Raw genomic sequence first — 27,754 nt, 5'->3', positions numbered from 1 at the left:
AATAAATCAAAAAGGTTTATGCTAGGACAATAGGGTGGAGCGAAAAAGAAACTTCTTAATTATATCTGTGGGTAATACTTAAAAGGTTCAAAAAATTTTTTAGCATTTGGTACCAAAATATATATATATATATATATATATATATATATATATATATATATATATATATATATCTGTTAATCCAGAAAAACTATAGTTCAACTACATTAATAAAACAAATTGAACTCACAATCCAGATAATGTATTATTGAAAAAAATGAACATATTTGAAAATATAAAAAAAAACAAGAAAAGTTCAAATAAAGACCAATATTTCAAGTTAACTTTGAATATATTAAAAAAATTTAGTTTTGAGCACTAAAATAAGTGGAATTTTAGATCACCTTTGGATTCTAAAGATGATAATTTGTGTATCAAGTTTCAAAGTAAATTTGATGCGTAAAGCGTGTTCGGGTAAATTACAAATATCTTATTCACTTTCTGAAATATTTATCATTGTATCTCAACTCATCTATTAGTAGCAGATCATTCCTATCTGCTAATTTCGCTTAAGGAAACCTTTTTTTTTCTTCTGATATACATCTATAATTACGGATTACAAATTTTTCTTTCTAAAGTACTAGTAGACTCTATCCCACTATCTTCATCCCCGCTATCTAATACACTAGCCTCTCCTCTCACTACTTCAACTTTTAATTTACACTTATCGTCATATTCATTCTTAGCGAAATTTCTTTCTATCAAGTCGGTGTCCGACCGAGAAAGATCGTCCACAACATTAAATTGTTTATTAGGCACAGCCTCTATTTTACAACTTGTTAAAGAGCTATCGTCTAAAATCGGACTCATTGGTTTGTAAGGTAGAGCCTCGAAAGAAACGTTTTTAATAAGAGAGGCATCCGGAGGTGTTTCGACGTGTTGAACCATAAACCTACTTTTACCAAAAGTCGTAAAAGTAGGTTTTTCTCTAACAACAGGTTCCACCGTCGGTTCAATAGTGAACATTTTATCAGAACAAAAAGCGCTAGGGCTTGGAGGTAAATCTAATTTTAATAATTTCTTGGTGTGCCTGAGACCTCCTAAAGAATCACTACTACCTAAAGAAGGTAGTTTCTTCCTATTTACTATTTCGGACGCTAGTTGTTTAAGAGTTGGCACTGAAGACGTCGTATTTGGAAATTCGTTAGAATCTATAACACTTCCTGGTGTTATATCTTCCATTCCGCTGTCCGGGGTAGCATTGTCAAACGTCCAGGTACTGTTTCCTGGGAAAAATTGGGAACTCAAACTGTGGGTTTGGAAAGGCTGATCGGAACTAGTCATGAAGAAATCATCTGCCAAATTCGTACTAATTGGACTGTCTAAAATAAAAAACAAAAATCAAGTTTTTGAATTGAAAATAAATTGACATATTTACCAGTAAATACTTTAAATTCAGGTTGTTTCCACGCCTCTGGTGTCTGTAGTATGGGACTTTCGGGTTCTTTAGGATACTCGTATATACAATGATATTTTTGTTTTTTAAACCAGACTCCTTTCGGTTTTTTCTGAAAATTAAAACAAAAATTTAAGTGAAATAAATTTTTTTCTACCGTAATAATTGGTTCAATGATAAAAAAAACTTTTCACATACTTCTTCTCTTTTTTTGGGAGTTTTTTCTGGTGATCGCATTGCCGATTTACTGGGCATGGCGAATTTATCCCAAGCTGATGGTACAAATTCCGGTGACTCTTCCTCATCGCTGAAATTACTGCTTAAATCACTTTCTTCATAATTATCTTCAACTGTTCCTTCCATTTGTGTGACAGTTTCCACCTGAAACGTTTAGAATTCATTCAAATAAAAAACAGTTTTTAAGAAAAGTCGAAGCAATTTTCATAGTTTCGCCCAGAAAGTTTTACAAGGCATTTTGAAATTTTCGATCAATGCAACTTGTACCGAAACGTGCTCAAAATGTGCTATTGGTATAGTGTGAACTTAATTCTGATGTGATATTCTCAGAATACACTAGCATATACAAGAGTCGAAAGAAATGAGAAATTTGTATAAGAAGAAAAAACCGTCTTAAAGTGGTGTTTTCTCAATTCCAGCACATGGCAGAAAATTGAATGAATATTGTAACACAATTCTTGTTATTTTTTGCTGAAGAAAAAAAAAAGGTTACCAACTTGGGTAGACCTTGAAAATAATTATTTAGAACCTTTTAATAAAATTCAATTTGGACACATTTTGCGCAAATTTGATAGATTTGATTAATAAGTCAAAAATAAAATTTTCTCTCGTGTTTTGTATTAATATTTTTGGGTTTCATGAATGAAAATAAATGAAAACAATAAATAACAATTTGACTGCCATGTGTATACTTAAGTATACACACTTTATTCTCTACATCTACATCTACAGCTCTCGTTCTGGAAGTATCTTTTTAGAAAAAAATATTTTTATCAAAATTAGTCAGCATTTTATTTGAGATGAGAATACAAATGATCAGATAAAAATATTTCAAGATTATAGGAAATGGAAAAAATATATTTTCTTTTCGAATTTACATGATTTTTTAAGAAGCATTCTAAACAAAGTAATTTGTGAGACGAGTTGTGTAATTTTCATCACTAACTGCACACGTCCCTGGCTAACTAACAAATGACAAATTTTGTGCAAGCAAGTCGATATATACAGGAAAAAACATGTTTAAACCATGTATACTAGCGTATATCAAAGCTAATTTAATTTTGAACACAATGGTTTTTATTTTACCCTTCTATCTTAATTATCTCGAAAGATATTGAATAAAAAGTAAATAAAAGTTTCTTTTGCATAGATGTATCTAATATAAAAAACAATATGGAAAGATTAAAATCTTGTGCTTTTGATAATGCAAAGTAACGACAAATTTTATTTATTTATTTTTTTTAAATTCTCTGTATATGATGGGAATAATTCGATACATTTTTTATGCAAAATGGCAAAGGTAACTAACATTAGGGAAACTTTTCAATCTCATTTTTCTTGTTCATATCATATAGTAAGTTCATTGAATATTTATTGAATGAAATTATTTGCAAGTAATTCAAACCGACCCTATAGTAGTATAGTACCTAGTATTTCTGCTACGTATCAAAAAAGAGCCTGGTTAAACTTTAATTAGAAGATGAGAAGATTATGGGGGTTAATTTCAATAAACTAAGTTTCCCAAATATATCTGAAAAAATATTATAGAGGCAATAGTGAATATACGGCAATATTCGTTTCATAAAGATAAATATTATTCCATTGTTGATCGGTCAGATAAATTGAGGTAATCAGTATGTCAATAAAAAAAAAATATAAAATTATATAACAGTGTAAGACAACGACTATTATATAACAAACACATATTATGTACATGTTTCAAGATCATTGGCAGCAACAGTTATCAGTGTAACGAGCGATTAAAAATAGAAGCAATGGTTATACATACAATGAAATATTGTTATAAACAATAATATCCCTGTGTATGAATATTCATGATGTACACTGTTTTTAAAAGTCACTGTCGTTCTCGTTCATTAGATAGGTATGTAAAAACTATGTGATGAATTGGTTAAACTAACAATAATTTTAATACACATTACTTACCACATCTTGTGGTGCTGCCCTTAGTGCCTTCAGATACTCTTCATGTTCCCCTTCCTATTTGTTAGAAACACAATATAGATTTATTTACAAGAATAGCACTATATATTAGTACTATATTTTCTTTCTTAAACACTTTTTTATTAATATTAATTTTTAATCAATATTGTTGTCAGGATGATAATTTTATAATTTTACTTCTTCCGTGTTAAAAATATCTAAATATATACTGATAAACATTCGAATTTTAATATTACTTAAGGTGCCATCAAACATTAATTTTCCACCGATTTTTTTATCTTACTTTATTAAAATAGAAGATAACGGTAGATAAGATAAGAAATCGAAAATGTATACACATTTGAAAGCTAGTACAAGTCGAGTATATGAGTTTTTTTATTCATGAAGAGTGATATCAAGTATTTTCTGTTCAAATTTAATGGAAAGAATTAATTTTGGCGGTATCGGTTAGAAAATTTTCTTGAATAATGATTGAAGAAGGGCCAATATTGAAATTAGACGATTAGGAAATTGCCTAGTTGGTTCAGCCAGCTAGACTACGATAGTTTGATCGTCTTGTAAGAATGCTAGTTGCAGATGGACCGAAAATGCGCTAGAAAAAGGAAGAAGATACAGGCAGGTAGGCACAGAAAAACTGGACACAACTATGTAAGGCGGATCTAGACCAAAGTTTGCCCAACTTTTTTCCTCAAATTGAAAACACTGTTTTTAATAGACAAGCTACTGCAACATTTTTACAATATTCCAAAAATTTGCCTGGACCTCTGGAAATTCACCTAGACCACCATGGGAATCATTGACTTGAAGTATCTGGGAACGAACTGGTTAGCAGCCGCTGCCCTCAAATAAAAATATTGAGAAAGTTATATTATATATATATTTGAATCCACCTATAACTTGCACCAACGCACGCGTATAATAACAATAAATTGTTACAATAAAATTAGTTTCTTAGAAAATGTCATATATTGCTCGCTTTGGTTGTAGAATATGTGTGTCTTTTTATTCGTGCTAAAACTTTTATCATAGTCTCTATCTAAGTTTTTCTTATTTCTTTCTATATTTCGGAAACTATATTTCCCAAAGTTCTTCGGGCGTCCTAGTTTTCATTTGTCTATCCTTCCAAAGGTGTCCCAACCATCTAATTTCAATTATTTCATTTACAGGTTCTTCTCTTATTATTTCGTTTCTTATTTGATCTCTTCTGGTGATATTTCTGACTTTATTCAAGAACTTTGTTACTGCTGATAAAATTTTGATTTTGAGTGAATACTCAAAAGTACAGTTACCATACAGTTATTTCATTCACCTCCGCTTCTTGTTTTTCATAGTCTTATATATTCACGCCTAAATATTTGAGACTCGTCACTTGTTCCTATTGTATTTAATCTATTTCGATTTTGAGCTCTTCTTTTTCTTTCACGACTACTATTATTTGTGTGTGTGTGTGTGTGTGTGTGTGTGTGTGTGTGTGTGTGTGTGTGTGTGTGTGTGTGTGTGTGTGTGTGTGTGTGTGTGTATGAATCATGAAAACGTGTAAAGACTTAAAACGAAACTATATTCAAAAATAAAAATAATTATACAAAAAAAAGTATTGTTTCTTTGTTAGGTAGGAAACTTGTTGCAATTTGTATGTGTGTGATTAGAACAAAATTTGTAGTACAACCAACATTCAATCAACAAACAAACTTACCCTCCAAATAAATTCGCCACTGGAACTCGATCGTGAATCGGATCCACTTTCCCAACCTTGTTCATCGTTATTTTCACTGAAAGATGTTGACATCATTTGACTGTCACCTGGTCCGCTAAATCGTATATCAGTCAATATACCGTAAATACTATCGTCTTCTTCTTTATCGTAAGCATTGATATAAGCGTGATTTTTGTTATCGGCAACATCTGATTCTAATCGATTTCTACTGTTTTCCATATTTACGATATTAACGTAATCATCGAATTGATCGATACCCGTATCTACATTTTCACTGTTTTTAACATCGGTATTTTCATATAAATGTCCATCATTTTCCTCATTTTCAATGGCGGGTTTTTCGGTTTCTCCTTTTACATCGTCGTTCGAATAATACGGATCAATGTTTTCATCAATTACAGAAAGTGTTTTGTCTTTGTCATTAACTTCAATTTCTTCTAATTTTGAATCTATTTTGTTTGATTCTGACGACAAAGTAGATATATCCACAACATCGGGTTGATCTTTAGTTACAGTGACATTTATATGTTCACTATTATCATATTCGTGTGCGGTCGATTCTTTCAACTTTAATTCGATATTTCCTACATCACAGTTCCTTTGTTTTTCTACATTATCACAGTCAGAATACGATTCTTCTTTAACGGAATGAGAATTACTAAAGGTACATTGGTTGTAATTGAGAAGTGTAGCTGGAAGTTGTTTCCATGGGTTTTCTTCAGGAGATGGCAATTGAACACCCTAAAAATTAAAATTATCTATAAACAAATACATGATCCTGTAATGAGACAAGTACTTACGGCAATATAATTTCTTTCAGTTGTCAAAAAATTATTAACAATGTCTTGTGGTTGGGAACAAACTGTCGTACTATCTTTTATCTCTTTACCATCATTTTTCTCAACGTTTTCATTTCTTTCATCACAATCTAACGGTTTCTCTGTCTTCGCCTCCTCAATACTTTTTGTATTAATAACGAAATCTACATCCTTTTCTTGATCAATTGGACCACATATTAAATCTTCTAGATTAAATAAAGTATCGTTGGAGCAACAGGAATCTTGACTGGGAGTATGCCTATTAAAAGTACCTCTTAAAGGACTTTCAAGTGTGTTTGCAGAAGTAGTTTCGTTATCATTGGTTACCGTATCTGTGTCGGTACGACCTGACCAATCGATTTCTTCTTCTCGTTCCTGCCTGTAACACAAATATATATTTATTTCTATTTAATGTAAAACAGAATTTATCTACCTTGGTGTATTTGTACCAGAGACGTCTTCAATTAAACTTTCTTCTGGTATTGGTGATAAAGGATATACATTGTATCTCAAAAATACTTCATGTCTTTCTAATGTATCCCAATCATCTTCTTCCTTAACGCGTTCAGTATGATTTCCCTAAAACAAAGTAATAGATTCAGTTGAGCATAGAACTGACGATTTTACTAAAGAAAGCAATTTAAGGAAACATGAGAGATTTTAGTAATATTAAAAGAATCCGAGGAAATCTTGTTAATTTAAAAAATAGCTTATTTTAGCGATGAACATGGCACACAAATACTAATTTTACTAGGGTTTGGTGAGGAGGATACTACATATGAAGAAGTTACACATATATTTATTGAATTGAATCCTCAGCACATAAATAGAAGAACATTTTTCGAAATTTGTAAGAGATATGGACGTGTTGAAAATTGTCCTAAACGTGGCAGATCGAAAACTGCTACAGATGACGGTATGAAATTTAATGTGCTACTTCAAATTAAGGAAAATCCTCAAATATCTTCAAATCAAACCAGACAACAATATATCTCAGAAGTCTGGAAATTATCAAGAAAAAGTGAAACGTGACAAAATCACTAAAATCAAGAACCTAGAGATTTCATAGATTGTAGAATATTAATTTATTTAACAACAGTCTAGCCATGAGGTTTTGAAAAGCAACATCGATTTTTTGGAAAATAGGGGTTAGGGTAGTATCCATAATCTTTTTGAGGATAATTTTTATGATCAATGTTACCACTGAAATCTATAGATTGAAGAATTCTAAACAACTTTTGTTTGAAATGATTTATTTAATTAATACTTTCAAACTTATCAACGATTGAAAATCTGTATTTTTCTCTGAAGAAACACATGATTTTCATCTTTTTCATAAATAACTTAAAAATAATCAACAACAAATATGTAGTTAATATTCAATTACCTGTGAACTCTATAAGGATTAGGTTATGGCCCCGTTAAAGAATGGATATTTTTCAAAAACACATAAAGAAAACACAAGACATTTTCAATTTAAAGGAAAAGCCATTCAAAAAGCCTTTTGCATGAAAATTGATGGATTTATATGAAAAAAATTTTCGAACATAGGTTTTTTACTGAACATTTTTTTTTATTGTTGTATCATGAAAATGGAGGCAAATATGGTTGTTCACATTCGTGTATTCAAGCCCTTTGAACTTAATCCTTTCTTTAATAATATTAATAAGAGTTGAAAAAATGACAATATTTTTTTTTAGTTTGCAGATCGAAAAATGGAGAATTTATTACCAAAAAAACACCAAATGCATTTTTTTTCTTTTTGAAGCACACACAATTAAAGGCATCTATAGAGTATAGAAGGAGCTGAAATTTAGTGGAAATATTTTAACGGTTTTTCCTGGACTATGTGTATGTATATTTCTTTTTTTTTAGGTAACTGAACGTTCTACAAAAAAGTGTCTCTCATAATTTGTTGCTTCAAAGTTGAAGGATTAAAAAATATTCGATGTTATATTAAAAAACATGTCGTACGCTTCATAAAACACGATGAGTTTTTCAACGTATTCAACGAAGTCTACATCCTTGATCAATTAGACCATATATTAAATCTTATACAAGGTGTGTGGAAGTGCAATAACTTACTTAAGATGAAATTTACCATAAAAATTTTCAAATAAAAGTTGTTATATTTGCACAGATACTGATTCATAGAAATTACGTGATGTAACATGATCTGAACGCACAAAATCCAAAGTTCCATGTTTAACTTTCAACCGATTCACAATATCTTCAAGCTACTGGAAAAACTTTTTGTTTCACAAAATACTGTATTCTTAAGCCTACATAAATATTTACCACTCCACCAAATCCGTCCTGTCAATTGTTATCAAAAGATACATTAGTGTAAATAATGTACACACCTGGTATGTTTTAAAAATAAAATGGACAAATACAAATCTTCTATAATGGTTTTGTAATCTTACCTGAGCATGCGGTAATTTGGTCAGTAATTCGTTTCGAATTGCCGACATTATTTCATCATCGATACCAAATCCAACGTAACTGTCTGTACATGGAGACTGAACTTGAATTTCTCCGCTAAGTTCATTTGTTGGTTGCGGATGTAGGAACCAACCTCCACCGTTTTCGAAGCTTCCTTCATCTAGATCTAAGAAAACAAAGTAAAATATTTCTATTAAATATACAATTATAGAATGAGTACATTTTACATAAGAAAGTAATTTCTAATACAATAAATTATCAAGAACCTATTCATGTTTTTAAAATTAAAATAAATAGATTTGAGATTTTGTTGTATATATTAATATACATTTGAATAACATACCTTCAGTTGCCGATTTCAAAACTTCACTTTCTTCTTTAGAATAAGTAGTGTTTAAAACGTCATCTTCTTTAGTATAAGTAATATTTAAACCGTCATTTTCTGTAGAATAACCGAAATTAGAAGCAACTTCTTCTTTTGTAAATGTAGAATTCAAAATACCATCTTCATTATTATAAGTAGGTTGTAGGTCAACTGTATTCGAATGAATTTGTATACAATTTTTAGATGTACCAGGTGGTGTATCATCATCTACATGCACAGTACTATTGACTTCATCTACATTATCACAAGTTTTGTAAACACCTTCGCTCTCAATGAAAATCAAACTTCGCGGCTCGGAAGAAAAGTCATCAAATTTTTTACCAGGAGGGTGTTCCAAATATTTGTTCCAAATATCTTGAAAAATAAAATATTTTTAAAACCACTAAATTTTTCAATTTGGGATACGTTAATACTCATAAAACATTAACAGTTAAAGTTGTCATAAAGTGTTAAGCTCATTTTGTTGATAATGCAACACCCTATATATTTTTGGAATTTATGCTCAAATTTGGATAATTTCTTTCAATATGAATTATCTTTTTGAAGCTATGACAACTATACACAGTGTGAATATCCTTAACGAATTGGGGACAACTGATCCTTCAAAAAACTGGACACAGACTGAAGGTCTGTGATAAAAAGTCGCCGCAATACTAAATAATCGAGCCACCTGGCTTCTCAGGAGCAGGCTTCTGTAAAGGGCACCTCAAAATGAGTGAATCTCGCCAGACTGGGATCAGCAAATCCACCACTGGATCCAGAACCCACTTGTTGTAACCAATCAACTGCTCCATTTAACAGGTGCAAAATTCCACTGGTGACTGGCCTTTTAACCATATAAAGTCATCAAGGACAATCCGTGCAAGGAGGAAGTGGGGCACGGCGATTCTATCAGAAACAGAAGGCCTAAGTGTGCAACGGTTTCTAACCACTCACTAAACAATTACAAAGAAGGGCTATTGAACAAGACCCGAGTTAAAAATCCAAATGTGGAAAAATATCAGGGTGATCCATTTCAAATGATAATTGTTACCGGAAATGGTGTAAAAATGTTTTAAATTTTGAAAAAGAACACATAGATTCTTGCGATTCGTTGTTTTTTATAAGCACCTAATGACCAGTTATCATTGAAAGCCCCAAAAAATAAATAAAATAGATAAATTAGAGGGTGAATATAAAAGTTGATATTTGCTGTTTTCAGGCGTCATTTCGAAAATCCCATGACATACTCCCTTTAAGATTATTTATTTATTTTCTAATACTTTTTGTGTCATAGGATTTGTATTATAAATTTTTCTGACGCAAGAAATAACACAAGAAGAAATAAAAAAAGCTTTCAAAACAGGAAAAGCAAGCAGAGAGGGAGAAGGAAATGGGAAATATTCTAACAGCACCTATACTAAAAGAACAAAAAGACTCTAAAATGTGGATAGGGATATGTAAGTGAAAAGTTGTGATACTATTACTAACTATAAGATATGCTGTGTAAAATTGTAAAATTGAGAGGAAAAATGAGACAAAAAGAAACAACAAAAATTAGATATCTGAGACAACTAGCAGGACAAGCTAAATAAACAAGATAGAAGATGAAAACATTAGAAAAGTAACTGAATCAAATTCTTTATTTGGAACATCAAACAAGAAATAGCGGAGTTCTTATCAACATATAAGAAATAAGACAGCTGGATTAACAAGGCCGATAATGGATGCTCGGAAACTATTAAAAACGAAAGGGAAGACCAATGAAGGTATAAATACACCAAATAAAGAAACTAATGATAAAAAGAAATACTTAAGAATTAAAGAAGACGGAGAAAGAATACAGTTGAAAAAATGGATACAAGAGGGACTGGAACCCTCATCCCAAAGCTGAATGGTTAAATGAAATATTAGTTTTCCTTCGACTTTCTGTGTTAAGGACATTATTTCAGTTGCTGGTTTTATGATTTCTATTTCACTGTTTTTATCAAATTCAAAGGATTTGAATTTGAAGGCTAATTGTAAAAGTTCATATAATAAAGAACTTACCTCCCGAATAGACTTGTAATGCATCAGATCCCTCTTTAATATAAGTAGAATTGAAAACATCACTAGTATTTGAAAATACATCACAACTTTTGCTACTAGTTTCTTTTTTCTTATCTAAATTCGCTAAAAAGGGACAGTTCATCGCGTCAGATAAAACCGCACTTTTACTTTCTACATCTTGGAATTTATCAAATGTTTCGTTAACACCTTCTCCATCAATGAAAAGCAAACTTTGAGGTTCCGACGAAAAACTATCAAACATATTTTCATTATGTTGATTTTGATGATCCATAGTGGATCCCAAAAAATTATCCCAAGTCTCTAAAGAATAATTCAGATCACTGTTATCAGGTACATAGTTGTCTTCAAATTTCATACTGGAAAATTTATTTTCTAGGGACCTTTTGTTGAAAGGGGTACTGCTAGTAAAAAGGCTCGAGTGTGTTAAAGAATTTGGCATAACTTCTTCTTGGCTAAAACTCAGATCGAAATTTATTATTTGTTCTGTATTGTCTTGATCAGTATTGCCAACCGAAAGCTGTTTTTCTTCTAACTTTGGACTGTGGCACAATTTATCTATTGGTGGTGTACTAACGGCTTTTTCGAGAATTTCATCTAAAGACCTTGTTACTATTTCATTCAAAACGATCAATACCGTTTCTTCAGATGATTGTTGGTCTTTTTTTGTATCTGAATCATTTTGGCAGTTTGTTTCTGTATTGTCCCGTTTTTCTTCTTGTTCAACAAGATTGTCTGGAAAATAATAAATTGATGAAGCAATTGAAATAGCATAGAAACCAAAAAAGATTAAAAGGATTTTCAGAATCTAGTACCAATACAGTTTCAGATCATGATTAAAAAGATAGAGACATAATAAATAAGAATCTTACAAGAGTAACAGAAACCATAATGAAGAACATTGTCTCTAAAGTAGCATTCTAATGGAGATAGAATCACTGCAATATTATTTAATATGGCATTAGAAAATGTAATGAAACAAGAACAAATACTAACAAAGGCATATGTCAATAACATAAATATAATAGCAAATGACCAAAAAATCTAGTGACACTAATTACAAGATACACAGTAATTAACAAAAAAGATACGGGGAGAGCTAAAAATATTCGAGAGAGAGATTATTAAAATGATATCAACAGTCTGTTGATAAAAATGGGCTTTAAATAATACAAATAAAACGACTGGAATTTATTGACTGACAGCTCAAAATGTATCCTAAAATGTATTGTATTACATAATGGAAATAAATACGCTGGGATACCTACTTACTGTTCACAGTAACAAGTTGAAGGAAGAATATTGTAACAATTCGTTGGTCTTGAAAAAAATGAAATACAATGATGTGGCAAATTCCAGAGGGGTAATAAAAGACACCAAGTAGAACGAATAAATTAGATTGAGATTGCTAAGTGGATCAATTCATCAAAGACATAAGACAAGGTATTTAGTTCATAGGCATCAAACATGTTAGCACAATAAATTGACTCACAAGAGAGCAGATGAGTTTAGACAAGATCACGTCCATTTACAAGAAGAAAATATGGAACTATAAAATTGGAAAGGAACGCCATTTTGTCGATTTGATTTGAAAAAATTTTAATATCAACATTTAAAACTGGGTTAATATTAGAAAATCTGAAATTTTGATATTTTAATATTTAAAATATCCCCTTCTTAGTATTTCTTTATAATAAACATATTGGAATACATTACCTGCGACAATGATTTCCAGCTCATCGCCTTTATTTTCAATCCTGTCATCACAAAAATCCAAAGCTGTTTCATTAGTTTCTATAGGCAACCTAATATTAAAATTGAAAGCCTCACATGCAACCTTATCTTCCAACAACGAATCATCATTGGCCAAAACTTCGAATGTCAAATTAGTTATGCCATTTTTTAGATTAATACTTGTTTTAGATCGATCGCAATCTATTTCCATCGCTTCCAACGCCGAATCGTTATCTCCCGTTTCATATAACTTGGAATTCGACTCAATAAAATTTAATTTATCGTGTTCGTTGATTTCAATAAACTTAATTGTATTTTGATTCGAGTTAACTTCGTCTTTTAGTAGTTTTTGTTGATTTAAATCTGGAATGATATCTAAATTTTCATTCGACATCAATATTTGTTGCGATTTCAAATTAGTTTCCTTTACATTTCGATTTAAATCCAAACTATTTGATACTTTGACCACTTCGATCGAATTTTGGCTCATTGGATTTGATTCCTCTAAATTTTGAATCGAGCTGTTGTCCGATTCTACACCATTGAAAGCATCTTGGTCATATACAGCTGAATATACTTTTTGAACGTTGTTCAATTTTTCCAACTCTCTTATTTCTTGATTCAACTCACAATTTATTTTCTTCAGTTTTTCAGCTTCCCTCCATTCCGGTTTCAATTGAGAATTAACGTCTAATATATCGCTCAACTTATTCATATGAACAGGACTAAAATTGTCAATGGTAACATTGTAAATATTGAAAACTTGATTAACGACGGGGGGCTGCATTTCTAAAGGATTGTTCAGTTCATGTATTAAACGCGAAGAGGGCGCGTTGGAAGTTTCTGTGCTCCTAAAGCTATTAATTTGACTAACGTTATCAGGTACAAATAGCAGACTATCACGGCGTTCTTCCTTTAGTCTTCTAAGTTCTTCTTTGAAAGTGTCTTGAACGTTGAGAAGATTACCTAAACAAAAAAAATTATATTTTCAATGAATTGCAATCGATTTTTTAGTATTAAAATACGAGGGTTGCAACTCAAGTTTTGAGATATAGCAACACTAATATGAATATGTTAACTATACCATTGTCATCTTAAAGTTTGACATTGTTAATGGAGAACGTACTCAGAACGTGTTGTCATACAAGTGCTATTAGGTTGTTTCCTTGAAACATTCATATTGATATCTTGGTCAAAAAATGTAATTAAAATGCCAACATAATCGTGGGATGATTTTCTATGACTTTCCTCGTGGTTTAAGCCAACAGTAGTGTGCCGATCAATACGCTTCGACTTTTCGAAATGAAGCACCATTTCGAGCCACAGTGTTTCGATAGTTTTCCGAATTAAATTGTGGTCGCACCTTGCTACAGGATGAATTTTATCATGAAGGTCATCTAAAATCGGCAGTGCCAGAAAACATCGTTTCTGTGCGTAAACTGATATTGCAAGATCGTCTTGTGATATACTGTGAGATTGAAGCATACTTGGGTATAGATCCACTCGCACATCCTCAATATTGCATGAACATTCGGCTGTCAAAAAGGTTTGTTCGTGTTGGATACCGCATAATTTGACAATCGCTCAAAAATAATCTCGTGTCGATTGTTGCAAAGAAATGCTGAAAAAATTCAATCGCGGTGCTTCAAAAGACGTCAATAAGAGCCCAACAGTCGTCGAGTCATGGATCTATACATATGAAGCCTTTGTTTGCATATGAACCCGAAACTAAACAAAAATCGACTGTATGGGTCTTTTAAGACTAGCCAAATCCAACAAAAGTTGAGCGCGCACGAAGCACTCCAAAGAGCAACGTACAACGATCAATTCTGAAATGTACACCAGCATTTGTTTACCAGAAGTGTTTGGAAAATTCAGGGAGACCCAGCGCAGACCAATCATTCTGCGCCACGACAGTACAAACGCTTACGCATCTTTTCAAACAAAAACATTTTTGAACAGTCAAAACAGTGAATTGATGGGTCATCCGACGTTCAGTTCTTGTTTGGCACCCAATGACTTCTTACTACTGCAGATCAAAAATAAATTGCGATGTCAACGTTCTTCTACACATGAAGTAGCGATTGATGCGTTCAAATCACATGTTTTGGAGGTACCTCAATCGGAATGGAAAAAATGCTTTGATAATTGGTTCAAATGCATTCAAAAATGTATCTCAATTGAGAATATTTTGAAAAGCAATATCCAATTATAAATATTCGTTTTTGTTTGTCTATCTCAAGTACCAACCCTCGTAGTATTAAGAAATATTGGATGAGTTTGAGCAGAAAGGGATCTATTTTTATAGCGCCTTTGGTATTAAGTACAACTTGACAATGTCTGGCCATGCTTTGGATCAGATTTCTGATTTCATTTAATCAAAAGCATGCCTTATTTCATTAAGCCTAAAAGATACATTATTTAAATTGTGAATTAATAAAGCTAGAAGTCAGCTATCAATTCCATCCCAAAGGGGCTCTATTAGATTGAGAACATAACTTTTAGTTGGCCATACCATTGTTTGGATTGCTTCAAGCTAACTTATTTCTATAATAAGCAGTTGATTGGATTGTCATGCATGGAGAGAAAATTTTATCTTATAAAACAAGCGAAATGTTCTAATATTTAAACAATGTACTTCTTAACATCAAGTCAACCTGTTCCAATTATCACCATTGCCACACCTTTCATTCGCTATTAACTTAGGTCCAGTCCCAGGTACTCTGCGGTTCAAATAAAACTCTTTAAGTGGTATCCTTTTCGTATCATTGCTTATTTCTTATTGATAGTATCACATAGAATCTTGGCAAAGCAGAGTAGATGTACTTTGTCTTAACGCTTGAAAAAAATCTTGAAATCTTGAAACATTCTCAACTCTATAAATCGACGAATGTGCCATATTGAATCTTTGTGCCGCTTGTAGTTGCGTGAAGCCTTCTCCAAAAAACGCAATAGCTGCAGCATACTTTTCAGGAGTAAAAATATGGTTTTGATAAGCTTTAAGGTACATTTCAAAGTTTAAATCAACCAATTCTATCATTTTATGAAAATTACATGTTTTGTAGAGCAGCAAAAATATTGCCTCGTCAATTTTGATAAAACACCTTTACTTCAAAAACAGTTTCAACCAGATAACACATTATAAGTCAATTTTGGCGGGAAGTAAATTTAATATATTTCAATTTAATAATCAATTATAAATTGTGCATCTATTTATAATAGTTCACAACAGAATGTTAGTAAGTTTCGATTCTTATTTAATAATTGAAAATTACTTGTACATGTTTAAAATAAAAAAAAATTCTATAGAGGATGAGTCTCCTATATTAATTTGGTCTCTTATTTATTTGTATGCATAATAATTAACATATACAAGAGTGCACTTTATTCACGCTGGTTATAGATCACAAATGGTAATTCAAAATTAATACAACTACAATCTGCTATATTTCGGCGTTAGCAATTAATATTGAACCTTGCTTTTAAGTATTTGGCCTAAACTTATACCCGCAACGCATTGTGGACTTGGTAATATACTCATATTGCGTTCGGAGTGAATTTATTCGAATTATTTCGACCAATCAGCGAAACGTATTACACACAACGCGTTTCAGGCAAATTATCAAAACCTACAACACGATTTGATGACAAAAGTGGGGCCTATACGATGGTTTTCGTGTTATTGGTAATGCAAAATACTCAGATCAGATTGTAAATACTCCAATATTTCCAATATATTATTTTTTTTTAAAGAAAATTTGATTAATTCTAGTCAACTTTATTTAGTATTTGTAATCAGCTCACCAAGCCTGTAAATTAAATTAGATAGGGGTTTCATTTAAAAATTTTAGCTGTTAATCTCCACGAACCATTTTTTCTAAGAAAAAATTAATCTATTTCTGTATTTTTTTCCACATTACCGTTTATTAAGCCAGTAATAAATTTATACTTTGCTTTGGTTATACAAACCAACTAAAATACACGAACCTTCACTTCCATACGTAATACTGGTGGTGTTTTCCAAAGAATTGATCCCATCTAAGCCAGCTAATCTCACATTTTTGTAATTTATCCTATATTCTAGACTATGTAAAGGAGTTTCAGATTCGGATTCTGAGTAATCGACATGAGTCAAAACCATTAAATCCGCAACCGATCTCGATTTCTGACGAACTTTTTCTGTATATGCTCCCCTTTCGACTTTATTCCGCCAGTTTTCTTCTTCGGTTTCGCTTCCACTGCTGGTTGTTCTTTGAATCGAATCCTCGCAGTTAAAAGCGTCGCTCGATTTTGTTGTTTGTTCGTTTATATTTACATCCTGATCATAGAAAGCTGCAATAACACATTTAAACGTTAACTATAACAAAATTTATATTCTAATATTTAACATTGGTGTATGGTTAAATTAGATTCATCATTCAGGAAGCCATGATCATATAATACCTACATTCGTTCTGAATATTATGAATTGTATAGTGTGTGGGTAAAATATGGTTCATATAGTATAAACATTCGTGAATGTCATAGAATCAATAAAAAGTTACATTTGATTCCAAACTTGGTTTTAAGGTACAATTTCGTGACTAGTACAGAATTTCTATCCCGAACTTTTCCTTTAAGTTGATCCCATCAATAGTCGATGGTATTTAAGTCCAGCTTATGCACTGGCCAGTCCATAGCAGCAATTTCGACATTTTGTAAATACTGTCATACAGAACCTGCATTATGTGGACTGACAGTGTCCTACATTAGAAAGTTTTCGCCGATGAAACTGTACGAATTTTTCTTCGGGGCTTCTGTAGACTCGTCCTCTTCTATCGCTACCATGCAGACAAACTTTTACCCTGAAAAGAAAACGGTGCCCCATTGTTCGTTGGTCCAATTAACGTGTTCTCTGGCAAATCGTAGATGGACTGCTCGGTGAGCTGGGGTTCATTTGGAATCAGTAGCTGGCCTTTTTGACTCAATTTTAGCGGGCTGGGGTTGATTTGGAGCCAATAGCTGGCCTTTTTGGCTCAAGTTTAGCGGGATGGGGTTGATTTGGAGCCAGTAACTGGTCTTTTTGACTCAAGTTTAGCTGCCTTAAGTCTTCTTCTGACTGTCCAGCCACTTACAACCATTCCTCGCGTTTCTCTAAGCTCTTGTTGAACTTGAACACTGATGATCTTTTATTCTAATGTACAAACAATTGAATTTTCAACAAACCAAAAGGTCCAGTTGATAAATCAGCTACCAAACAGCCCTGATCACAGAATAAATCAGTTCGTGAAATATAAAATCGTTAATTCATCTAATGTACATAACTCAAATTTTGTTAATATATTGTATATACTCACCTAAATTATCTAACGATCCGTGTAAGTTCGTAAGACTAAGAGATAACGATTTCCTCAAATCGTCACCTTCGGATTCGAGTACAGTTTCTGCAATATGATCGGTTTTGATGATGGTATTCGGTTTGCAGGACTCCCATCTTCGATCGAATTCGTCTACATCGAAAACTTCTGTTCTCGAAGTATTTTTATGGACTTGTAGAAGATCTGTCAGCATTGTGTGAATTTGTACTACTTTGGGTCTAGATTCCGCGCTTGTCCAACATAACTGCATGAGGCGGTAACTGTAATTAAGAAAAATAAAATACAAGAAACTTGATAATTGTAGCTATTACAAGAAATACTCTGTATCTCAAGAATACTGAACACACTGTTTGCACTACCGCTACACAACAGTCGCCAACAAAACAGTTTACTTTCGGTCCTTGAAGGAGATAACTTGGTTATCGGAACACGCAAAAGACAGTGTAATTGTGAATCTTGGTAAAGTGGTAGTGTAAACAATGTGTTCAGTATGTATGGCTTATTTTACACATTCTAAGCTCTTTATTGATGATTCTTTGATAATTAAAGTGAATGTATTGGTTAAAATTACGAGGATTATTTTCACATTTCTAATGTAACAATTAATACATTTCTTCTTATACCTAATTTTCAAACTTAGTCTCCTTATAAGTCAATACATGAAACAGTTGTATATATGTTTTTGGACTCGAAGGAGCTTCTGATAATGTTGACAAAGCCATCTTTATATAGTACGACATCTTTGGATGTCAGGTCTCCTCGCTACTAGAGGATCAGAGTCAAAGATAGAAATTGACTTACCTCTGAGTAGACTATTAGTGCTACGTTGAAGACAGTCATAATATCTAGAGGGAAGTTTTTTTGTAACATGGTACGAAGAGGCCTCAACTACACAAATAGCTAATGTGACAACAACAACCCCACCAAAACTATTCCTAGTGCATGTACTAGGAACAATATTCTCAAACCCACTATAATTGATGGGAAAGATGTCGGAAGAGGCCATACCTAGTACCTAGACATTGAATCTGAACTCCTGTGTTAAAAAGGCTAAATGTAAATATGACAGCCATCACGAGAGTAGCAAAACTAGTCTACAGACAACAAGAGACAACGCCTCCAGAAGTCATAGGCTAGCCTACATATGGTGGTGGAAAGGACATCATAAAGAATGAGACAGAGATTGGGTAGAGAGGAAATTCTGTAGAAAATACTACCCTGATGATAGGCAAAGAAAAGGTATCATGGATCATACCACAGGATGAAATGAGGAAAAGTATAAATTTCTGAAGACATTCGAATATAAAAACAAAAAGTAGTGATATGAAAACGCCAGTCCCAGAAAGAAAAAAAATGCCAGTAAAAGTTTGGCGAAAATCTCAAGCACATTTTAGGCGGAAATTAAGTAATTAGGAGATGCGCACATTTGAATGTTGGTAGGAAGGAAGAGAATAATAATAATAAGCAATAATATAATTACCCTATTATAAATGACATGGTACACTGGAGCAGAAGGAAATGGGATAGCTAATAAATTATTAAAAACACCCTTTAGGGAACCAGATCCGTTTTGTTAAATCAACACCGATACAAAATTGGAAGAAATAGGAAAATAGTTGAATTTCTGCCACAAGGTAGTAAGACTGAGACGAAAATATTGTAGAGAAACTACAGACAGAAGAGATCGGAAGAATACGTTAATCAGAACATAGCATCCTGTCTGATAAAAATTGAGCCATCTATGTCCACACTTGCTGACTGCAAGGCACTACAATATCTTGGGACTCGACACCGGAATAGAATAAGAATATTTTTCTAAACTGCGAATGGCGAATGTCCTAAAATTTATTAAAGGATCGGGAATAAAAGAACTACTAGTTTCAGAGATAGTCTTCTGCAATTGAATAGAGGAGAGGAGAATAAGAGATCAATCAGCTCCATCAAGCAGACATATTTAAATAAAGAAACCCTAATTGACTGTTGTTTAATGTTGGAAATGATCATATTACAGATTTATCTGCAGTAATAAATCTACCCAGAAAATCGGACAGTATGCTTTGTAATGTAACAGCTTTGGTTTTACCTCCATATCTGCTTGGTTTAGAATCGTAAAATAGGTTAGTTTAGCGTTTTCGAGGTCGTAGAATCTATTTATTACAGTCCCAGATGTCGAAAATAAGTACTTATAATTTTCCCAATAATTACATTGGTTGACTTGGATTTATGAAGTCGAAAGATCTTATATTTAGAGGACTATTTATAAAAGATAAGTACAGAAAATAAAAAAGATAATTGTAGTTGACGTTTCTATTTATTAACTTTTATTTACGTTCGAATTGATATTGTCAAGTAAATCGAGGAACAGATCCATTTTCTGATGAGTTTAAATTTACTTAAGCTTGGATGGATTGAGGTTTAATTTAGCTAAGGTTAGAATATCTTAATTTGCGGATAACTCGGGAAAAATATATCATACATCAATAGATCACCCACGACGTGAATATAAAAATAAAAATCACATTAAATAATTTATTTCCTAAACAGTAACAGAATTTTGAATTTTACTTAAATTGTTTGTATGGTTTATCGTTAATAACTGTTTTGTGAAGTGAATTATTTTTAAAAATTATCTTTTTCTTGTATTTGATTCCGTTTGAATAATTTTTATAATTGAATATATATTTTTTTATATTTCATGGTTTGCTAACGCAATTTTATTTATTTAATTGTATTGGTGACATTTTAATCTATTTTCCAAATATTGAAATGTCTGTCCTATGTGAGCTGCGTCACAGTCATTACATATACTTACATATAGTCGGTATAAAGTACTGAATGTGCAGGCCTTCTCAACCTAATGCCAGTCGGTCCTAAAACTTGTGAAATTACATCGTCGTCACTTAAATCCCAATAGGGCTGATCACCGCATTCGCAGATCTCCCACATCGTCACCGCCAATGCCCAGACGTTAGCTTCGGGAGTGACTCGTTTCGGTTGTATAGTAGTTTGAGTATATATAAGAGATTCCGGTGAGCACCATCTCACAGGAACTGTTGGTTGACCTTGATAATAATCTGCCGGATATTTGAAGGGACCTAATCCGTAGTCCCCCAATTTTAGAATTAGATTATTGGTTAGTTGACAATTTCTACTTGCCAAATCCCTAGAAAAAATATGCATCAGCGGCGATTAAAATTTTTATCTCCACAAGAAATTTGTTAACTTACAAGTGTACGATGTCATGTTCGTGTATATATTTTAAGGCTGATGTTAATTGATAACACCATAATAGTGGATATTCCGTTGACAAAAACTGGTCTGCGTTGGTCTTCTGAGATCTTAAATAAGCTTTTAAATCGCCCTGAAACATAAAAGTTTTTGTATTCATAACGATATAATTTAAACAATATAAGATGAAAAAAACTGTTCACAATACAAGAGTTTGATTAGATAGGATACGGTCTCATCGACAGATGAAATTGTAGGGTATAGTGAAATAGTGGTCAATTTTGTGATAAGTGAGCATGGCCTTCTACTAGTCAAAGGGTAATTATCAATAAATAATGTTTATTTGTGTGTTGTATCTTCCTGTTTGGACAATCTTTTGAGCGGTGTAAAGTATATATTTTCTTTTCCGCCCTTTGCATTTCCGTCTCCTATTACTATTTTGATATTATGTTTAGGTAAATTTTTATATTAGTAGCCCAACAGTTCATCCTTTACTTCTTCTTTTTTTTCGGAAGGAGCATGTATATTAATAATGCTTATATTTCTGTTCTTTCCTTTGAGTTTCAGGGTTTAGAGTCTTTCAGAAATCGACTTAAATGCTAATATATATTGGCAATGGGACTTTCTAGAGTTTACGAATATTCCAGAAACTTCCCAAGCCAAGTATTGACATTCTGCCACGAAATTTTAGAAAATATCCATCAGATTGTTCAAAGTGTAAAATTTATAGAAAAAAAGAAAAAAATATTTACCTGAGAACACCATTCCTGCAGCAACAAGTAAGGTACTGTTTCCAAAGATCTCCCTACTAAGGTTAAAATATTTGTATGATTTCCAATTCTATATATTTCTGCATTCTGTAAAAATAATATTTTTTCATTCTGACTAGAGGTCGCTTCTAAGATTCTAACTACTACAGGCGTCCAATTTTGTTTCTTATTGTCGTCATCTTGTACAGCACCTTCAACCACCTGCAAATCATATTAACTTTACATTGACGCAAACTGGGAAAAGATAAGCTACTACATTTAGCAGTTAACAGGTTAAACATATATGAAATAAACATTTTCTACAAGATTAAATAAAATAAAGGGTTTATATCTTTAATCAAAGAGGCCACTTATACCTATTCGAACAATCAAAACTATTGATTCAATAAAATTCACACTTATCTATTATATCAGTTCAATATAGTTATTTTATACACACACAAGACCTGTAGAGGAGGAAACTACATTACATATCATATCAAGCTCTTATTGCTTTAAAACCAGCGCCGCCTGGAGGATTCTTCTATTATGGAAAACCTTCATGTGATAGTGACAAATTTAATTAAGACCGACAGGCTCTCCTCAATCTTATACCGTTAGATAACCAGATCTTACTCCATTAGATTTGTTTTTATGGGATTATTTCGAATCTAAGTCTACTCCTCTATGATCAACGAAGAGTCTAGAATCATTTTAAATATTCTGTGAGCCAGTTGTTTTTGTCACGATTTTAATATTAAAAATTGTGAGAATACTATTAATCCTGTATTGATGGGTTTAAAATTCTTGATAATCTGGACGCTATTCCAAATTGATAGGCAAGGAACACAGGAATACAGGATAGCTAAATGGCTATTCAGATACATCATTACCATCAGAAATAACTTATTAATCTCACTACATCTAATATTAAAATCGTTAACAAAATAACTGCCTTACAGAATATCTAAAATGAATCTGGACTCTTCAACGATTAACGAGGAGTTGCCCAAAATATCTTGAGGTTTTAGTCATTTCTCTCGTTATACCAATTTTGAACATTGCAATTGTCAGATCTACGAGTATAGATTTGTAACAGGCCTGTTACATTTTTCTCAAAGATTTTAATATTCCTCAGTTCACTTATTATGGCACAGTAGTAACTTCTGATTTATTTTTTAATCTTAACTGAGTTCCAAATTAAAATTGATTTTCACGTGGTGATAGTGCACCGGTTGGTTTCTTAATAGCAGCGTAACTCCAGCCTGGCAGCGGTAGAACTGCTGTGGAAAAAAATAAGGAAAGGAAGAAAACGGGACACATATGGAAATGACTAAAGAAGGAACGAGTAGGTAGAACTAATTTAAATAATAAATGCTTTATTTTTATCACTGCTCTTCTTTTTCCATTTTTTTGTACTCCTTTGGTCTTTTCAATATGCGAGCATAACTTGCTTAACTTCGTGGGCTGATAAGTTTACAAAAAATAGTAATTCCTTGAATTTATTTTTTTCTCCAAGGAAAGAGAATGTAACATGCCATTAGGCCCTCCGAGAATTGGGAATGTAACATATCGTTTTTATTTCATTTATTTTAATATAGGTTAGTTCACTTATTGTGGCACAGTAGTCACTTTTGATTTATTAATCCTAACATTCAAGTTTTTGAAGAGATTCATTTGTTATCGACCTCTCACTCTATTGGAAGAATTCAATAAAACCTCAGTGTCGTTTCTAAAACGGCCTCTATCTATATTCTACAGCTGAAGTTTAAAATCAAAGAAAATTTAGTCAAAGTTGTAGTGATATTAATCTATATATTCGCTGATAAGTCTTTCTAATATCTTTTTAACTTTGCTTTTTATATATAGTGCTCACAAAATTCCAATTATATTTAATAATATCCTTTTTTATTCAAGCAAATTTTGTATACTTCAGAAATTTCCGTATAAATTGGTATTTTCTACTTAATTGGGGAGCATAACGAATAGAATAAATAAATCAGAACTACTGTGCCACAATAAGTTAACTAAGGAATATTAAAATATTTGAAGTAAAACGTAACAGACCCAATAGAATGTCAATAGATTTGAAAAACTTCGAAAAAGAACTCTAGTAGAGTAAGATCTGATTATCTAACATGTCATTCCACTCCTCTCCTCTTTTATTGAGGAGACGGTAATTATTCATGACTTGAAGTCGAAGACTCTGCATCGTAGCCCATAGTGGACAGAATAGCTTAAAGTTAGAGGATTTGGAGGTTATGACCAGTAGTTTCGTGTATTCTCAGTAGGCAAAGTGCGGGTTTCTTTATCGTCTTAATTTTGGTTGTCATTTTTATGTGTGGAGGCACCTTTTTTAATGTTTCAACTAATGACAACAGAATAATCTTTTATTGCGGCATCCCATGAATATGGTTGATTTTCAATTTCTACGATCAATGTTTCTGTATCGAAACTCATTATGCGTCCGTTTTGGTGGCCGGTTGACAATGAGTGAATGAGATGTAGCATGCTTGTGTACATTTTACTGGTGACGTCGCTAGGTCACCACAATCTCTAGACTCCTCACAGACAGCCGATAGTCGCGGCTACACTTCCAAATTGGCGTCGTTGCCAACCCTTCGCCCAGTGAGCTCAGTGCCAATACATTTCAATACTAATTATTTTGATACATAGCCGGCGACATCGCCAGAGGTAGGGCCCTTAAACATTAACATAGCCTAAAATCCAAATTATATACGAAATTCAAAAGATATTTTACAAAATGTTAAAATAGAATTTATTATCAGATTGTCATTATTTGGTGAGCGTCCATCTTGTACCAATTTGTGTGTTGTTGTTGTTGTGTTTTTGGAATCAGCTCATCAGGAGAAAGTGACAAATTGAATTCATTTCAAAAAACTGTTGCTGACTTCATCACATAATCGTTATTCACTCAGTTTATCTACCTGATAATTAATTTCTGTGTAATTGTATGAACACAATGTATAATTTTTTTAATTGCAATAATAATGATATATAATAAATAACCTTGTATTTTGAGAAAACAAAAACTTGTTAATAAAGGTGAAATACAAGAGTCACAATTGATAAATGCATATTTTACATTACAACTATTTTTGAGGTGAATTACAAATATTTATTAAGAAAAATTTTCTGACTTTATAAACTTCAAAACTGAAATTTCTTTTTATTTTTTAATTTCAGAGCTCCTTGTGTTTCTTCCCATGTTATTTTTAAAAGTTGGAGAAGTCAAAACAGGTGTTTTGAAATACCAATCAAGAATGGAGAATTTGTTTTCATAGACATCGGTAACTGCATTCTGTCTATTGTCAATTAATTTTTATAAACTTACCTTGCCAAACCATCCCGATCCTAATTCTTTGATGTATTTTAATCTATTTCTAGGAAAATCGTTTTCATTTGAATCTAAAAATAAGTAAAACACAATGTAAGAAAAAGACATCAAAAAAAGAGATAAAATATTTCCAAATAGAGCATCACTAACTAGTCCCAGGCATAATAAAACAAAATTTTCTCTAACTATTTACTTATTAGTCCTTTCTATGTATTTTTCGTGATAGTTAATTTGATATCTCTGTGGATAAAAAATCAAGAAAAATCATCAAGCAAAAGTATTAGATTAATTCAATTTTTTTATGTTTCAACAATGATAAATTCAGTCTCTAATTTTTTTAAATATTTTTTTTGTTAAACCATCAATCATTTGATTCAAGCCAAAACCTCTTACTCTTGAACATTCTTTTGACATCTACCAACAACCAGTAGTCAGTAGAAGAACAATGTCAAATCTAGATTAGAAGGTTAGTGACAAGCAAAGTGGAAACCACACTGTGAAGTATTAAACGCAAAATTTTTGTGGGTGTTGCTACTATGGTGTTTAATATTTTTATACCCAGAAATAATAACAGAAAGAGACAATAAACGAGTTATATTCACTTTTTCTAAAGACAAAGGGATGGAATATGCCAAGCAAAAATATACGAAAAGAATGGAAAACAAGTAGTTATGAATATATCTACAATACGACAAGAATAAATATAAAACAGTAAATTGTACAGATGGAAGAACGATCTATTGATTCAAAAAGAAGAGCATTTTCGAAGATATTGTCAAGGAAATAAATGTTAAAACATAATACAGCGAAATTTGTTTGTTTCGGTTTTATAACCATGCCATTAAATTACTTCAATTGATCAATAGTTTATTTTGTTGACATCATAATTTTCCTGAGCTACACAAATTACTTATCGAGCGTTGTCATCTGTGTCAATCAATTTGTACTTTACATCATTCGATAACAAAATTTAAATATTAAAAATATTCGAGAGTAAAATTATCAGAAAAATATATAGATGAATTTGAATAGATGAAACAGAGTGGAGAATCCAAAATAATGGAGATATCGATGAAATACTAGTCAATTTAAACATCATTCGATTCATTAAAGTCCAGAGATTGTGAAGGTTTGGCCACATCCAAAGATGGGGGAGAAAAAAAGGATGCTTTAAAAGACTGCAGTTATATGTTGGTTGAAGCATGAAATGGAGTTAACAACTGCGCCTTGTATAAGTCGTGGAATAAACTACTGAAACCATTCAAAGATGAAATCGAAATCCGCGTGCATGATAATGACATTTTATCTGAAATTTTGTATGAAATGAATAATATTAGCGTTTTCGAGGATTCTGATAAAAGTGAGTGTGGAGAATAAAGATCCAGACATTCAGTGGCTGACAGACAATGAAATTGTTGGAACACTTACTACGAGGTGAAGAACTACAGAGGACGATGATGCAAATGAAAAACCAGAAAAAGATGACTTAAGGCCATCTCATGCTGATGCCTCCCAAGAAATAGATTTGGCGTTCCGGTAGCTCGAGCGTCAAAAAGAGTCGGACTACACGCAGTTATTACAACTGAAAAGGATTAGAGATCTAGCAGCTATGAAGAGAAAGTCGACATTGAAGCAGACAAATTTTAAGATATTCTTTACGCCACAGCATTAATTTTGATAAAGCTTCGATTATATACACTTTGATTATTTTTTTACATATACGTAAATACATATTTTTAATTTTTCGTGATGTACATGTAGCTAAATTGAACAATTTATATGTATGTACTTCATAACACTCATTTGTTCACTATACACTTACCTACTATGTTTATATGAATAAACAATTTTTTTACAAAGTTGTTGTTTTAGGTCTTGCTTTTCCTTATTATACAGGATGTCTCTAAATTCGACGCTCTAGGGGAAATTTCTTGGGTCAAATTATGCCTATCGGGATAGGATACTTATATCTGTTTTGTATTTTTCTAAGTAATCACAAAAGCAGTCATAAAATGATGTTTTTCTCGAAAACGGTTAATTTAGTGTAGACAAATGTCATTACCTTTTTATTAAGGAATGATAGTAGAATTCAAAAAATAAAAAAAACATTTTATCCAATGGCAGTGAATTCACGGGTGGAAAAAGGGTCCTTGACTTATGTTGAACTCCCCTGGAAATCATATATTCATGTTAGAACAAGTAGTTTATCAACCTGATAATCATCGAAAAGTTTCAATAACAATCGATTACACCATTTGAAATTTATTGACAAAAAATTCGTTT

General features: G+C 32.1%; 1 protein-coding gene and 1 long non-coding RNA gene across 4 annotated transcripts in view; one reads left to right on the top strand and one right to left on the bottom strand.

The window, feature by feature from the left end:
* Positions 1-225: 225 nt before the first annotated feature.
* LOC130901254 (uncharacterized) overlaps positions 226-27,754 on the bottom strand; it is a 38,539-nt gene continuing 11,010 nt past the window's right edge. The window contains exons 5-21 of one of the 2 annotated variants that reach the window (XM_057812473.1): positions 25,469-25,542; positions 22,117-22,335; positions 21,364-21,497; positions 20,949-21,299; positions 18,116-18,396; positions 16,767-17,111; positions 12,762-13,745; positions 11,028-11,780; positions 8,958-9,353; positions 8,596-8,780; positions 6,603-6,748; positions 6,152-6,548; positions 5,331-6,092; positions 3,620-3,673; positions 1,634-1,816; positions 1,418-1,547; positions 226-1,361 (exon numbers count right to left, since the gene is read on the bottom strand). In XM_057812473.1, coding sequence (XP_057668456.1) covers positions 589-1,361; positions 1,418-1,547; positions 1,634-1,816; positions 3,620-3,673; positions 5,331-6,092; positions 6,152-6,548; positions 6,603-6,748; positions 8,596-8,780; positions 8,958-9,353; positions 11,028-11,780; positions 12,762-13,745; positions 16,767-17,111; positions 18,116-18,396; positions 20,949-21,299; positions 21,364-21,497; positions 22,117-22,335; positions 25,469-25,542 — 6,167 coding nt within the window. In that variant the 3' untranslated portion in view covers positions 226-588. The remainder of the gene's footprint in view (positions 1,362-1,417; positions 1,548-1,633; positions 1,817-3,619; positions 3,674-5,330; positions 6,093-6,151; positions 6,549-6,602; positions 6,749-8,595; positions 8,781-8,957; positions 9,354-11,027; positions 11,781-12,761; positions 13,746-16,766; positions 17,112-18,115; positions 18,397-20,948; positions 21,300-21,363; positions 21,498-22,116; positions 22,336-25,468; positions 25,543-27,754) is intronic. The other variant, XM_057812474.1, reaches the window with a different exon arrangement.
* Positions 3,343-27,488, top strand: LOC130901255 (uncharacterized). Of its 2 annotated transcripts, none has more exons than XR_009060258.1 (3): positions 3,343-3,557; positions 7,870-8,020; positions 25,321-27,488. It is a non-coding gene; the product is annotated as an uncharacterized LOC130901255 (long non-coding RNA). The 2 variants fall into 2 exon arrangements; XR_009060257.1 differs by lacking the exon at positions 25,321-27,488 and adding an exon at positions 9,183-9,386 and having other exon boundaries at positions 3,458-3,557.

This window comes from Diorhabda carinulata, chromosome X, assembly GCF_026250575.1.
Source record: "Diorhabda carinulata isolate Delta chromosome X, icDioCari1.1, whole genome shotgun sequence".
Lineage (NCBI taxonomy): Eukaryota > Metazoa > Arthropoda > Insecta > Coleoptera > Chrysomelidae > Diorhabda > Diorhabda carinulata.
The sequence above is the reverse complement of the archived record's forward strand: the minus strand, read 5'-3'. Positions and strand labels throughout refer to the sequence as shown.